The sequence below is a fragment of the Cyprinus carpio genome, chromosome A9 (assembly GCF_018340385.1).
Source record: "Cyprinus carpio isolate SPL01 chromosome A9, ASM1834038v1, whole genome shotgun sequence".
In the NCBI taxonomy this organism is placed as follows: Eukaryota; Metazoa; Chordata; class Actinopteri; order Cypriniformes; family Cyprinidae; genus Cyprinus; species Cyprinus carpio.
This window is the reverse complement of record NC_056580.1, coordinates 28,637,961-28,653,573: the sequence shown is the minus strand read 5'-3', so window position 1 is coordinate 28,653,573 and position 15,613 is coordinate 28,637,961. Positions and strand designations below refer to the sequence as shown.

General features: G+C 34.1%; 1 protein-coding gene across 4 annotated transcripts in view; it reads left to right on the top strand.

Annotated features, from left to right (window-relative positions):
• Window positions 1-15,613, top strand: part of LOC109096122 (E3 ubiquitin-protein ligase Midline-1-like) — a 41,892-nt gene that overhangs the window by 16,854 nt on the left and 9,425 nt on the right. For 3 of the 4 annotated variants that reach the window (XM_019109801.2, XM_042764374.1, XM_042764373.1), the window contains exon 2: window positions 5,247-5,989. In XM_019109801.2, the coding sequence (XP_018965346.1) occupies window positions 5,300-5,989 (690 nt within the window). In that variant the 5' untranslated portion in view covers window positions 5,247-5,299. Of the gene's footprint in view, window positions 1-805; window positions 1,012-5,246; window positions 5,990-15,613 lie in introns of those variants that run through there. The other variant, XM_042764372.1, reaches the window with a different exon arrangement.

Genomic DNA, 15,613 nt, shown 5'->3' with positions numbered 1-15,613 from the left:
TAAATACAAACAATTAATATTTATTTACATAATATTTAATATATTAATATTTAATTATTTAATTAATATTTTTCTTTCATAAAAAAGCTGTTGAACTTTTAAAATGACACACAAATAGCGTACATATATGTGATTAAATTAATATTATTATATTAACTTATGTAATATTATGCCATATGTAATGTAATAATATTAAATTACCTTAATATTAAATTATAACTTCTAATTAATAGGCTCCTTTTTATTTTTTGCAGTAGTTTACATAAAATATAATCTCCTTTTTATGTATATCTGGAATCCGTGAAATTACAACAACAATAATGATGATGATTACATATGTTTCAGGGATGTTAGTGTAAGCTAAACCTTAAAGCATAAAAATATGTTTATAAAAAAAGCATGTAAACAACTGAAATACAATAAAATATTATATTTTTAAATTATTATTCTATTATTTAATATAATTCTTAATTTATTTTAGTTCATTTTTATTTAGTTTAAGTTTAAGTACTAAAATAAAATAAAAAATAAAACTTAAAACAAGTTAGACATTAAAAAACTAATAAAAATTACAAAAACAACAAACTGACTAAAACTTTAACAAAAATAAAAACAAATCAGAAAATATAGGAATTAAAACATTAATAGAAACTATTATAGTAAATCAATGATTACTTACATGCTTACATATTTGTTTGTAGAATGTGGAGTTGTGATGTGTGGTGTCGAGGTTAGGGATGAGGATAAATGATTAGTTGATTCACTGCTGCGATTCGAAAGAACCGATTCGCGGAAATGGGTCGGACTTCCCATCTGTAGTGTTTATGCGTGTGTGTGTGTGAGGGTAGCGCTCTGCTCCGGCCGTGAGTTTGGATTATCGTGTTATGGGTGACTGCACCATCTGTTATTCCTGCCCTGGAAGAGCTTTTTCCACGAAAAAACAAGCTTTCTGAAATCTGTAGAGAAGTTCTGGAAATGGCTGTGAAGCGTGAAGCGACGCGGAATCCATCGGTGGGTCAAACAGAGCTGCGTACTGTAATATCTGCATGTACTGTATCTGTCTTTCAGTGGCTGCATGTAACGCGAGGTTTAGTTTTAAACGCTGTTGATTGAGAACCAGACGCGTTGTTTGGCTCTCAGAGGGTTTGGAAAAGCGATACTTTAAACGAGTTCAAAGTGAATTCCAGTCTCAATGAAGTCAGTAACTGTTTAGTCATTTTCTGCTTTGTTGCTCTCAAGGGATTTTAACAGTTAAACATTAATTCATCCTGATGCTTCGGATTTCATACTTTAACCCGTTCAGATCCTCACATCATTCATCACAACTTATGATTTATTATCTTTTATGGATGCATTTAGAGAAGAACTGAATCTAGACCAAAAGGCTCAAATATAGTTGTTTCATTTTCACTGACTTTATTATTTTAACATGTGAAATCAAGGTCATGTTTTGGTGTAATGGGAGCATAATTTGGGTTAAAGGAGGTCGGATAATTATAAACCAAAATTAATATTAATATAATAAATACTTTATTTCAGCTTCCTTATTGATGCCAAGATTAAAAAATGCATCAAATATAAATGTTTGGTCTCTACATTATTGCTATTATTGATTAAATCTTATTTACTTTATTGTATTATTGAGTTTTTTAAAGTTTATTTTTATTTTAAAACATGAAGAATGTGATATTTTTATGTAATGAGAGCATAATTTGGGTCAAAGGAGTAGAAAAGGAAGGTCATCGTTTACAGCAGTGCACAGATTCTGTGCAGATTTTTACAGAAATTGTGTTCTTTTGTTTCCTGATGGCTTTGAGAAACAGTTGCTCGGTCGAAGTGCCAGCAGTAATTACTGCATCTTCTTCACACAGCATTGTGGAGTAATGAGCTTTAGCTTCTTTTCACACATAATGAGTGGATGATGAGAACTCACCCTGATGATGGAGCTGTCAGGAACAAAGCCTCGGTGTACAGCAGCGGATCGGACGAAGCTTTCATGCCCTTCTCTGAGGAGCTCATTTCGCTGAAACTGGCTGCAATGTGTTATGGCATTATAATATTAAACAATGAAAAATGCAATGCGGACAGGCCTGATGCTGAATCTGGGTGGTGCTTTTAGGACATATGCAAATATTTTTAGTAACTGTAATCTGGATTATATAATAATATGTGACCCTGGAGCACGAAACCAGTCATTTTTTGAAATTGAGATAAAAGCTGAATTAATAATCTTTCCACTGATGTATGGTTTGTCAGGAGGACAATATTTGTCTGAGATACAACTATTTGAAAATCTGGAATCTGAGGGTGCAAAAAAATCTAAATATTGAGAAAATCATCTTTAAAGTTGTGCAAATTAAGTTTTTAGCAATGCATATTACTAATCAAAAATAAAGTTTTGATATATTTACGGTAGGAAATTAACAAAATATCTTCATGAAACATGATATTTTATATCCTAATGATTTTTGGCATAAAAGAAAAATCAATAATTTTGACCCATACAATGTATTTTTGGCTATTGCTACAAATATACCCCAGAGACTTAAGACTGCTTTTGTTCTCCAGGGTCACATATTACATTTTAAACTGCCCATAATACAACTACAGTTACTTTTTTTATGGATTACATGATGACAAATTATTCACACAATGGCAGTAAATTATAGGGCTGCATGATTTGGTGAAATGCAATTTTTAAAACAATCTTAATATATATATATACACACACACACACACACACACACACACACACACACACACACTGCCGTTCAAAAGTTTGGGATCAGTAAGACTTGTAATGTTTTTTAAAGAAGTCTCTTCTGCTCATCAAGGCTGCATTTATTTGATCAAAAATATAGAAAAAAAAAACATGAAATATTATTGCAATTTAAAACAATGGTTTTCTATATTAATATACTTTCAAATGTAATTTATTTCTGCAATGCGCAGCTGAATTTTCAGCATCATTACTTCAGTCTTCAGTGTCACATGATCTTCAGAAATTATTCTAATATGCTGATTTATTGTTGGAAACAGTTTTGCTGCTTAATATTTTTTGGAACCTGTGATATTTTTTTCAGGATTCTTTGATGAATAAAAAGTTAGAAAGAACAGCATTTATTCAAAATATAATTTTTTTGTAACAATATACACTACCATTCAAAAGTTTGGGGTTTATTTTTTTTGACAGAAATGAATTCTTTTATTCAGCAAGGATGTGTTAAATAGATAAAAAGTGATAACAAAGACTTATATTATTAGTTTTGTTAATAAAACTAGACCAGATGAGTCTATAGTTGTCATAGGTTAAGTCCGCTTTGAGTGGTGTTTGCAGTTGGCTTTTGATTGAATGGTTGTGAAAACTCACAATTTTAAATTTTTTATAATCTGCCATTAAATGTATAAACATTTTTAGAGATGATCAACCTGAAATTTAGGGGAATTTTAAATCAAGCATACTATTTAACAATTTACTCGTGGAGACACATTAAGATCCCAATATCTCAGGAACTGAACCATACTGGGCCTTAAAAAATGAAATTACCAAAAGAAATGTTTGTTAAGAACCAAAATCTGAAAGGATACTAAGATGTATTTAATACTTCAGGAGTTACAGCCATGCAAACCTTGGAAAAAATGCACAAAAAGGGCTTTTTCATTACACTGGCATATAATGCAACCAGGATCGCTGAAGTCAACAGATTAATAGACCTACCAATCTCTGTATACAAATAACATAATGATGAAGTCATTTACAAGGTCTGTAATTTGGCTCAAAATCTCAGGTGAAAACTGTAATTTTGTCCCCCCTCAACAAAATTGTGGATTACTAGGTAAATATACATCCATGACATGTAATATTTTGGTTTTCATCATTGTTTATGTTTACAAAATCAAACATTTTAGCCAGGGAATTTTCTAAAATGTGGTTGATTTGACACAGAATGACCCAATATATAAAGGTAATTAAAAAATATTGGGAAAATGGGGTCAAGCAACGTCTATGGGACCATTTGAGATGGACCCCATCCAGTAAGTGGACCGAGCTTTAAACTGAATGTGTTTGTGACATTGCTGAGATCTCTTCTGACACTCGAGAGGTCTTTTACTCGGGAGAAACATCGGAGTGGCAGGAGAAAATTTCAGGAGAATCGACTGAGATAAAGAGGTCTCAAATATGACTTTTCTTTCCTGCAGCTTATGGTTATGAAATATAAATGAGTCATGAAAGCTTTGAGTGGTTTCTGAGGCAATATACACCCCCGTTCAAAAGTTTGAGGTCGGCAGTGTTTATAAAAGAAGTCTCTTCTGCTCACAGAGGCTGCATTTATGATCAAAAATACAGTAGAAATTGTGAAATATTTGTACAATTTAAAACAGCTGTTTTCTATGTGAGTATGTGTTAAAATGTAATTTATTCCTGTGATGTAAAGCTGTATTTTCAGCATCATTACTCCAGTCTTCAGTGTCACATGGTCTTCAGAAATCATTCTAATATGATGATTTGCTGCTCGAGAAACATTTCTGATTATTATCAATGTTGAACATAGTTGTGCTGCACAATATTTTTGTGGAAATTGTGATACACTACCATTCAGAGGTTTGGGGTTATAATATGTTTCTGAAAGAAGTCTCTTTTTTCTCACCAAGGCTGCATTTATTTGATAAAAAATACAGTAAAAACAGAAATATTATTAAATAATTTTACAATTTAAAAGAGCTGTTTTCTAAGTGAATATCTGTCAAAATAGAATTTATTCCTGTGATCAAATCTAAATTTTCAGCATCTTTATTCTAATCTTCAGTGTCACATGATCTTCAGAAATCATTCTAATATGCTGATTTGCTGCTCAAGAAACATTTCTGATTATTATCATCAATGTTGAAAACGGTTCATATTTTTGCAGAAGCCATAATACGTTGTATTTTCAGGATTCTCTGATGAATAGAAAGTTCAAAAGAACAGCATTTATTAGAAATAGAAGCTTTTGCAACATTAGCAATGTCTTTACTCTCACTTTTGATCATTTTAATGCGTCCTTACCGAATAAAAGCGGATTTATGTGAATTAGTTGTTTGATGCACCGCAGAACAACAGCGACAGTGAAGGTTCTGGAAAGCGACTCTGTGCTTTGTTTTGATGGTGATCATAGAGGATGGGTTAAAAAAACAGACTTGTGGGAGTGTGTGTTAATCGTGTGTGTTACTCATGTGACAGCAGAGGTTCTGTTGATTGTTCGCAGACGGCTAAACGGCTTCCCTGGGTTTCGCTGACGTCCCTATCGCTTCACTGAAGATGGACACACTGGAGTCGGAGTTGACTTGCCCAATCTGTCTGGAGCTTTTCGAGGATCCTCTACTGCTGCCTTGCGCCCACAGCCTGTGCTTCAACTGCGCCCACCGCATTCTGGTGTCCCACTGTCCCTCGTTCGACGAGTCCAGCAAACCGTTCTCTGCCTTCCAGTGTCCCACCTGTCGCTATGTCATCACCCTCGACCAGCAGGGTCTAGACGGTCTCAAGCGCAACGTCACTTTGCAGAACATCATCGACCGCTTCCAGAAGGCCTCTCTGAGCGGCCCGAACTCGCCGACCGAGACGCGCCGCTGCAGCCGCGATCCGTTCCCCTCGGTGGCGGTGGATGACGGCAGGGTCATGAGTTCACCGAGCGAAGCCGTCCAGTGCCAGTTCTGCGAGCAGGACCCGCCGCAGGAGGCGGTGAAGACCTGCGTCACCTGCGAGGTTTCGTACTGTCAGGAATGCCTGCGTGCGACTCACCCTAACAAGAAGCCCTTTACGGGACACCGGCTCACGGAGCCTGTACCGGACTCGCGGCTCCGAGGACTGGCCTGTCCTGAACACGGAGAGGAGAAGGTCAACATGTACTGCGTGACGGACGACCAGCTGATTTGCTCGCTGTGCAAACTGGTCGGGCATCACCGTGAACACCAGGTGGCAGCACTGGGAGAGCGATTCGACAAGCTGAAGGTAAGAGACAGTCGATCCGGAAAGTTTTTTTTATTGCAACTGTGATTTAAAACACAATATAATAAGAGTAATTTACATCACCGTAAGAAACAATTTTCCTACACAATTTTGGGAATTTTCTGATTAAAAATTGCAATTGCAAATTAAATAAAATTTAAAAAAAGGGTTGCTGTGCCTGTTTGTAGGGCTGCACATCTTTTTATTATTATTATAACTACATAAAATAAATACAAACGAAATAAATAATATTACTAATGTAATATTCCACTGTAAAATTAAAATCAAGTAATAATAATAATAATTTACATTATGGTATGATTAACATGATTAATAATAATAAAAATTTAAATTGCAATTTTAAAATAAAATAAAAACTAATTTTAAAATGTCAGGTTTGCTGTGCTTGTTTGTAGGGATGCACAATTTATTAATATTATTAACAAAAACAATAATAATTATTATTACTAAATAAAAATTACTAAATAAAAACAAAATAAATATAAATATTATTATTGTAATATTTCATGGTAAAGAAAAAAATTGTTACAGTAAGAAAATGTAAGAGAGTTTTCCAAACTGCGATTAAAAATAAAAATATTAATATTATTTTTATCATTGTTAATAATAATAATTTATATTTATAAACTATATATATTTTTATATTTATAAAATATATATATAAACTATTATTAATTAAATGTTATGTATTTTATGTATTTATTGGATCATCACAGTTTTTGACTGTGAATAAATCTGAATTAAATTTAGTAAAATTAAACCCAACAAAAAATAAAATGTTAGTAAATTCTCATATTGTTAAAGTTTTATAAATTCCTTTGATTAGACATGCTTTTTGAACTGAACTGATTTCAAAAAGCTTTTGTTATGCAGGTGAGATTGCTGATGTTTTTCTTGATATACAGTAGATTGTTAAAACTCTGCATTCAGAATGCTTTTTCTGTCTTGAGCTGTTCAGTCATGACAGAGATTTGTAGGCCGACCTGGCAGGATAATTCACCATGGGCTCCCTCAGGAATTTCATGTGGGTTTTTATAATAGAGCTTTTCTATTTATGAGTAAAATAAGGTCTGTGGTTAACATTCCTTCAAGAGACTTTCATGTTTTGTTCTACAACAGAAATTACAGTCAGAGCCCAAAGGTGAAGTTTGAAACCGTTATGTGCTTTTAAAATGCACGTTGCTTTATAAGAACTGCAATGGTTATCTGATATGAAAATAAACTCGCATCTTTATGATTCACAGCCATTATTATAAAAACACTCCTGACATATTGGCTCAGAAATACTCATTCTCTTCCAGGTTTTAAGACCACAATATTAACTGCTCTGTTAATGCCAGGTTTATATGTTGCTTGCCAACTTTTAGGCTAACAAACTATAATTCAGGACATTTTTATCGTATATGCCAGTATTTTACAAAAACAATAAGCTCCTCGAGACTTTGTGTTTATAATATAATCAGGCTTATTGGTTATTACTGTTCATTGCTATATATTCATTACTGGATATTACAAATAGATATATATATATATATATAATATATATATATATATATATATATATATATATATATATATATATATATATAATATTGCACACACACTAAACACTGTATATAATTTAAAATATATATATATATATATATATATATAATAATATATAATATATATATATATAATACTGTAAATAATTTAAATAATTATTAATAATAGTAATAATAATAATAATTATTATTTCAATGTAAATATTTATACATCATGGTAGTATTTTAATTAAAAGTATAGCAAAGTGAAGATAATGAGAACCACCTTAAAGAATAATAAAAATTGCAAAAATAAAAAAAAAGGTTAATTGTCCGTTAATTTTGTTAATTTGCTCATAAATTGAATTTAAGTAGAAAATGTCCTAAATAGTCATGATAATAATGTCAAAATTAAAGGACAATTAACTTTTTGTAATTCTCATTATACTTCAAGGTGATTCTCATTATTTTTACTTTATTATACTTGAAATAGTTTTATTAAAAGGCACAAGCATCTTAATTAAAGACATGATGAATAACTACTTTAAATTGAAATAATATATATTTATTTTGATTTTATATGCATAAATATATATTACAATTTAAAGTGTGTAAATAAGCAATAAGCCTGATTATATAAAAAACTAATGCAAATAAAATTTGAATGGTCCCAAAAACAGAATTACATTTTTAAAAAACTAAACTTATTTCATCTAGTTGTCAAGGCAATAATTTGTTTATAATAAGTAACTATTTACTTATAATAAATAAAAAAAATTATGATAATAAAAAAAAGTTAATCACCCCCTAATTTTATAAATTGTGGATAAATTGAATTTAAGCAGAACATTTCCTTAATTGTCACGAGTGTAATGTCAGAACAATGCTGAATAATTATTATTATTATTATTAATTAATAATTATTGTTGTTAAAAATAGGCGTCAATTCTTGACATAAAATGTAATGCTTTTCTGTTTCTTGTGTTTTTGGGGTGAAATGTAACCTCTGGCCTCCCATGTCACCTTTACTATCAACAGAACGTTATTTAAACAGTGAAAAACACTACCGATTGCCCGCTGATCTCTCTTCCATCCCAGCATCCTCTGCTGCGTTTGCTGGAGGGAGTGAATGATTCATGTGCGCAGACATTGTGCTGCGGCTCGTTGAGCTGTATGTTGTGTTGCAGCATCATGTGACCTATTTTACAGCTCAACGAGGATCTGAAGCTTCAGTCAGTCTGCCGTTAACATGATTCTCTGCCTGATCATGTGATGCACATTCTGACGAACAAACACAGAGAAATTACACTGAATACTGTTACATTATGTCTTATCTTCTGTTTCATTACAAATAAAATGATCAGCATAATAATTTGAATGGCAAATTATCATAAATATATGAGAATGTCTCAGTATTTGGTAGCTAAAATATTTTTCACTAAAAGTGAAACCATTAAAAAAAACCTTTTTTGTAACTTGAAATAAACATTAATTGAAATATAATTAAACAGAAATAATATATATGGTCACACTTGATTTTATTTTTTATTTATAACTTTTTAGAGGCTATTAGATATTATTTTTGCATGAATAAATTGTTAATTTGCTGCTTATTGATAGTTATTAAGATAGTTGTTTAGTTTATATATATATATATATATATAAATGTATATTATTTGTATATATATATATGTGTATGTATATAATTTATTATTTCTGTTTAATTATATTTCATTTAAATTAACAATTATTTTATTTCAAGTATTATAATTTCATTCATGGTAGTATTTATGCTTTTTTAATTAAATAATGAGAACTGCTAAATAAAAAACTAAAACTGACTTTTAATTTTTAAATTAATTAGAATTTTCATATAAACTTATTTTATTTCAGCTAGTTGCCAAGCCAACGTTTCTCGTTTTTATTAAGTTGAAGTACTAAAATGACTACAACTAAATAAACTCATAAAAAAACCTATGACCTTTATTAACCTTTATTAACCTAATTAATAAAAACAAATATATAAACATAATTAAAAAAAAGTCAAAAACACAACAAAATTGCTAAAACTTTAACTAAAATTAAAGTGAAAATATACAAATAAAATCTAAATCTTAACAAAATATTAACAAAACCTTACAGTTGCTGTGTTTTTTTTTTTTTTTTTTTTGCTTAGAATGGACCCAACTAGATACAACAACCAGTATAACTTGTTTATTGTAATAAATAATAGACAAGAGGTTATATTTACTGCTAGAACATTGTAGAGAGTCTAAAGTGGTTATAAATCATTCAGACAAAGCCCTTTTCTTTTGACACACAAACACGTCTGACTCCAGATAAATGCCCTTTAGAAAATTAAGACCGCAAACACTGTGAATCACTGTGGTTTCTATAAAAGTCAGTGTTTTTCTTTTCTTTGAATGGTTGGCTGAATTATATTGGGTAAAATCTAAACTATGAAAACATATCTATCATATCTATGAAATGATCTAATGATACGTGCTGATGTTATTTGTGAAAACAGTGTAGTGCATAATATTTAACTTTGAATGTTAACATGTTAATACAATGACACACACGCATTTAAACACTTTTTATTAGAATAGTGAGTGATTTAATATTTGTTTTGAATGTTTTTTTTATTTTTTTGTTGATGGTTTGTTTGTAAATTTATTAAAGAGTTATCTCATTGAACATTAAATTCAACAACATTTTGAAAGTTTTGTGAATGGTTGCTATGTGGTTGCTAAGGTGTTCTGAGTGGTTGCTAAGGTTTTGTGAATCGTTGCCAGGGGGTTCCTAAGTTGTTCTGGGTGGTTGCTAAGGTGTTGCTAAGTCGTTAATGTATACACTGGTTGCTAGGGTTTTGTGAATGGCTGCTAGGTTGTTGCTAAGGTGTTCTGAGTGGTTGCTAAGGTGTTGTGAAAGGTTTCTAGGTGGTTGCTATTGTTTTGTGAATGTTTGCTAGATGGTTGCTAAGGTGTTGCTCAGCAGTTTTTAGATACATTGGTTGCTAAGATTTTGTGGATCATTGCCAGGTGGTTTCTAAGTTGTTCTGGGTGGTTGCTAAGGTGTTGCTAAGTTGTTAATGTATACACTTGTTGCTATTGTTTTGTGAATGTTTGCTAGATGGTTGCTAAGGTGTTGCTCAGCAGTTTTTAGATACAGGTTGCTATGTTTTGTGAATGTTTGGTTGCTCAGCAGTTTTTTCCATACATTGGTTGCTAAGATTTTGTGAATCATTGCCAGGGGGTTTCTAAGTTGTTCTGGGTGGTTGCTAAGGTGTTGCTAAGTTGTTAATGTATACACTGGTTGCTATTGTTTTGTGAATGTTTGCTAGATAGTTGCTAAGGTGTTGCTCGTTGTTAATATGTATACACTGGTGTTGCTCAGCAGGTTTTTAGATACATTGGTTGCTAAGATTTTGTGAATCATTGCCAGGGGGTTTCTAAGTTGTTCTGGTTGTTTCTAATGTTTTGTGAATGGTTGCTAGGTTGTTGCTAAGGTGTTCTGAGTGGTTGCTAAGGTTTGTGACAGGTTTCTAGGTGCTTGCTGATGTTTTGTGAATGTCTTCCTTCTCTGCAAAAGTACTAATGCTAAAACAGCATACTACCACAATAAAATTAACAATTGTTCTGACCCCCCCCACCACCCCACTTCTTCTCTTTTAGGCTATTATTTTTGATGATTTTTCATAATTATTAATAAACAATCTGCAGCCAGTTCTAAACAGCTTAATATGACAATCACAACCCACTCACCTCCTTCAGGCCATTTCTTCTTCAGTTATACCTGCATTCTCTCACATCATCAACACCTCTCTACACACTGATACCTTCCCCATAGTGTTTAAGCAGGCTCGAGTAACCCCAGTGCTTAAGAAACCCACTCTAAACCCAGCACTTTTAGAAAACTACAGACCAGTATCCCTACTTCCATTCCTTGCAAAGACACTTGAGCGAGTTGTGTTCAACCAACTCTCTATGATTCTTGCACAGAACAATCTCCTGGACAACAACCGTTCTGGCTTCAAAAGCGGCCACTTAACTGAGACTGCCCTGCTCTCGGTCTGCTGCCATGACACAGTTAATCACCAGATCCTCCTGTCAACCCTCATTCAATTCAATTCAAGTTTATTTGTATAGCGCTTTTTACGATACAAATCATTGCAAAGCAACTTTACAGAAAATTAAGTTTCTACAATGTTTAGTAGTAGCTTATCAGTGGTGACTGTCAGTTTATGTGCATACGGCAGAAATGAGGTTCGGAAAAAATTGAAAAAAAATCGGGGAAAAAGACGTAAACAAACAGACGATTTACACTAATCTTCAGCAATACATGCAATCAGAACTTATAGCAAAATGTGGTAGTTTTCTGTATGTTGTATCTGGGTTAGCATCATCTGAGGTCCTCTGAGGGGTTGGCATCATCTCTTCTCAGGTGTTCTGGATCCAGACTGGATCTTGTGTAAAATCCTAGTTACCACGGGACCTTGTAAATAATGCACGGGATGTAAAATCCCATGGCAACCCAGCAGATCGCAACAAATCTAGACATAATACGTGTCAGCATGCTCCTTCCAGCCAAGTAAAATTAATTAGTTGTAACCGATGATCAGCTAAAGAATAATAATGCACATTTGATCAGATATAACTGCAGTCCACAAATTATGAGATGCCTTATTTGAATGCTTGGCCCAAAGGAGTGTGTTTTTAATCCAGATTTAAACAGAGAGAGTGTGTCTAGATACCACGGGATTTATCAGGAAGGCTATTCCAGAGTTTGGGAGCCAAATGCGAAAAAGCTCTACCTCCTTTAGTGGACTTTGCTATCCTAGGTACTATCAAAAGTCCAGCGTTTTGTGACCTTAGGGAGCGTGATGGGTTGTAGCATGGTAGAAGATTAGTTAGGTACACAGGAGCTAAACCATTAAGGGCCTTATAAGTAAGTAATAATATTTTGTAACTGATACAGAACTTAATAGGTAGCCAGTGCAGAGACTGTAATGAAGATGAGCATCTCAGGAACTGCACTCCAATGGTTCAAATCTTATCTCTCAGGTAGGTCCTTCAGGGTGTCTTGGAGAGGTGAGGTTTCACAACTTCTTGCTATCGGGGTTCCTCAAGGCTCAGTGCTTGGACCACTTCTCTTCTCCGTCTACATGTCATCATTAGAATCTGTCATCCAGAAACATGGCTTTTCCTATCTCTGCTATGCTGATGACACTCAACTCTACTTCTCATTCCAACCAGATGATCCTACGGTAGCTGTTCAGATTGCAGCCTGTCTGACAGACATCTCTGGCTGGATGAAGGACCACCACCACTCAACCTTGTAAAGACAGAACTGCTTGTGGTCTCAGCCAACCCAGCACTTTATCACAGCTTCTCTATACAGCTGGGTTCGTCAACCATAACTCATTCCAGGACAGACAGGAACCTTGGAGTTGTAATCGATCATCAGCTTAGCTTCACAGACCATATTACTACAACGACCCAGTCCTGCAGATTTGCCTTATACAACATTAGGAAGATCAGACCCTTCCTGTCAGAGCAGGCCACACAACTCCTTCTTTTCTCCAGATTGGACTATTGCAATGCTCTCTTAGCAGGCCTTCCGGCATGCACTATCAAGCCTCTGCATCTGATCCAGAACGTTGCAGCAAGAGTGGTCTTCAATGAGCTGAAGATGTCAGTGTTGTCCTCACTTATCCTTTGCACTGGATTGACAATTCGACAACTCCCAAGCCGCTCACCATGCTGACATTTAAGGTAAAGATGATGTTTGAAAGACAGTGTTTGCCTACAAGAAAACCACTGGCTCTGCACCAAAGTACCTAAACTCGATAGTTCAGACTTATGCACCCTCCAGAAGGATAGTTAGACACACAACTGTTTGACTGATCATTTGCATGAATTAAACTGAGTGCAGGATGCTGCAGTTATTTAGGGATTGTTTTGAAAAACCCTAAACCAAGTTGGTGCAATAAAAGTATTTTAGGCAACATAATAATACAGATGAAGGCTCCAGCAACTCAAACCAAACACTTTTTTCTTTGCAAACGTACTGCAACATTCTCGACGGCAGACAATAAGTGGAAAGTAATTCGAAACGGATGAAAAAAGGAAGTCAGGCAGTTTCCTCTTCTTGGAAAGCATGTTTGTTTCTACACCTTTTTCTGGAAGCACCGCAGTTCCTTCCTGAGAAAAATCAGATTGCTGGAAATGACTGGAGTGAGTGGAAGCTCACAGTCCACAGACGCTTCAGTAATAATTTCCAGCGATCATATTTCACTGGGCTTTGTCAGATGGCTGCACTCGCTCTGTGCTTCGAAAGCAGTTTTTCTTTGAAAATGAGCATGTACTGCAGAAATACCAGCTGAGAGTTGTCATTTTTTAACTTGCATATTTATTTCTACTTATTTCCGTACGAACGAGGCCTGTGGAAACACTGCTGAACTTCTAATGGAGCTTAGGAAGGAAAAATAAAAAAAATGACATCTCTCTAAAATCTCAGCTGGTTTCCAGCACATGAGACTTTAAAGGAATAGTTCACTCAAAAATGAACACTTGCTGAAAATGCATTCACTCTCAGGCCACCCAAGATTAGGAGCTGTAACAATATAGTCATGAAAGTTTCCAAAGAGTTCTTAATGTTAAACTGTGTTCAAATAGGAAATAATCTGATCTGAGACAAATTATGCAACTAAGCACCTTTCATTTGACTGTAATATTTTATCTGTTCATCTCTTAGATGTCAGTGTTTCGTACGCTTAATGGATCCCATTTTGAAACTTCTCTAAAGCGTGCTAACAATAGGAGCTCCTGCTCAACATTTTCTCCACCTTTCTATGGCTCTTCACACCTGAACATGTATTGCATAAATGATTTAGTGGTTCGGATAAAAGCTTCTATTTTTGTGCAGGCCGAGGCACTTTGAAACGCAACCGAAAACTCTGTGGCCTAAAAAACTTAAAAGGTGCTGTAAGTGATGTTCACTGGTCCATTCAGAGTCATGTGGGATTTCTCCAACTTCATATTATAATGGTCTTTCTTTGCTCAATGCTCTGAAGATGACGTGTTGTATGGGAAAAAATGGGAATGCTGGTGTTAGCTTTACAATTGTGCAATTGTCCACAACACCTCCTGAGGGTAAATGATGCTAGAATTTCTTACTAGTGTATTATTATCAACAGTGAGGAACGTTTACTGTGCTTTGCACATCTAAAAATGTTGCTAAACAGGTTTAATCATCATGTATTGTAGAAAACTTGACCTGCTAATATAAATAGTTGACCCAAAAATGAAAATTTTCTGAAAATGTGCTCATCCTCGGGACATCCAAGATTAGGATGAGTTTGTTTCTTCATCAGATTTGGAGAAATGTAGCACTGCATCAGTATCTCAGCAATGGATGATCTGCAGTGAATGGGTGCCGTCAGAATGAGAGTCTTAATACTGGATGTGTTTCAGCTTTTGTCTTCTCCAGATGTTAACTGATGGACTGGAGTGCTGTGGATTACTTGTGGATTATTGTATCTCATATTTTGATGCTGTTCGGACTCTCTTTCTGACGGCACCCATTCACTGCAATGGTGAGCAAGTGATGCAGTTCTACAAATATGATGAAGAAACAAACTCATCCTAATCTCGGATGGCCTGGGGGTGTCTGTATTTTAAGCAAATTTTCATTTTTCAGTGAACTATTCCTTTAATGTTGATGCAAACGCTCCGGCCTGCTCGTTCTCCGGTTTAGGTTAAATTAGAATCAACTTGTCGTTTTGCAGAGCGCATAATCCTGCCTCGTGTGATTCACCACTCATAAATAATTCTGCATGCACACTTCCTAATAAGCACACGCATGCACCAAAATGCAGGACAAAAAGGCCTGATTATGTCAAATTTTGCATTATTGCTCAACTTGAAATGACTGCATAAATGCAATATTCATCGTTGTTCCCCAGTAACCTTGTGCATAAACTGCTGTGTTTTTCCTAATTGCCCAAAGTGAAGTATTAAAATCCCAAAGATAAACAGATACATATAATCTGAGAAAATGTATCAGGGATTAAATGTCACAC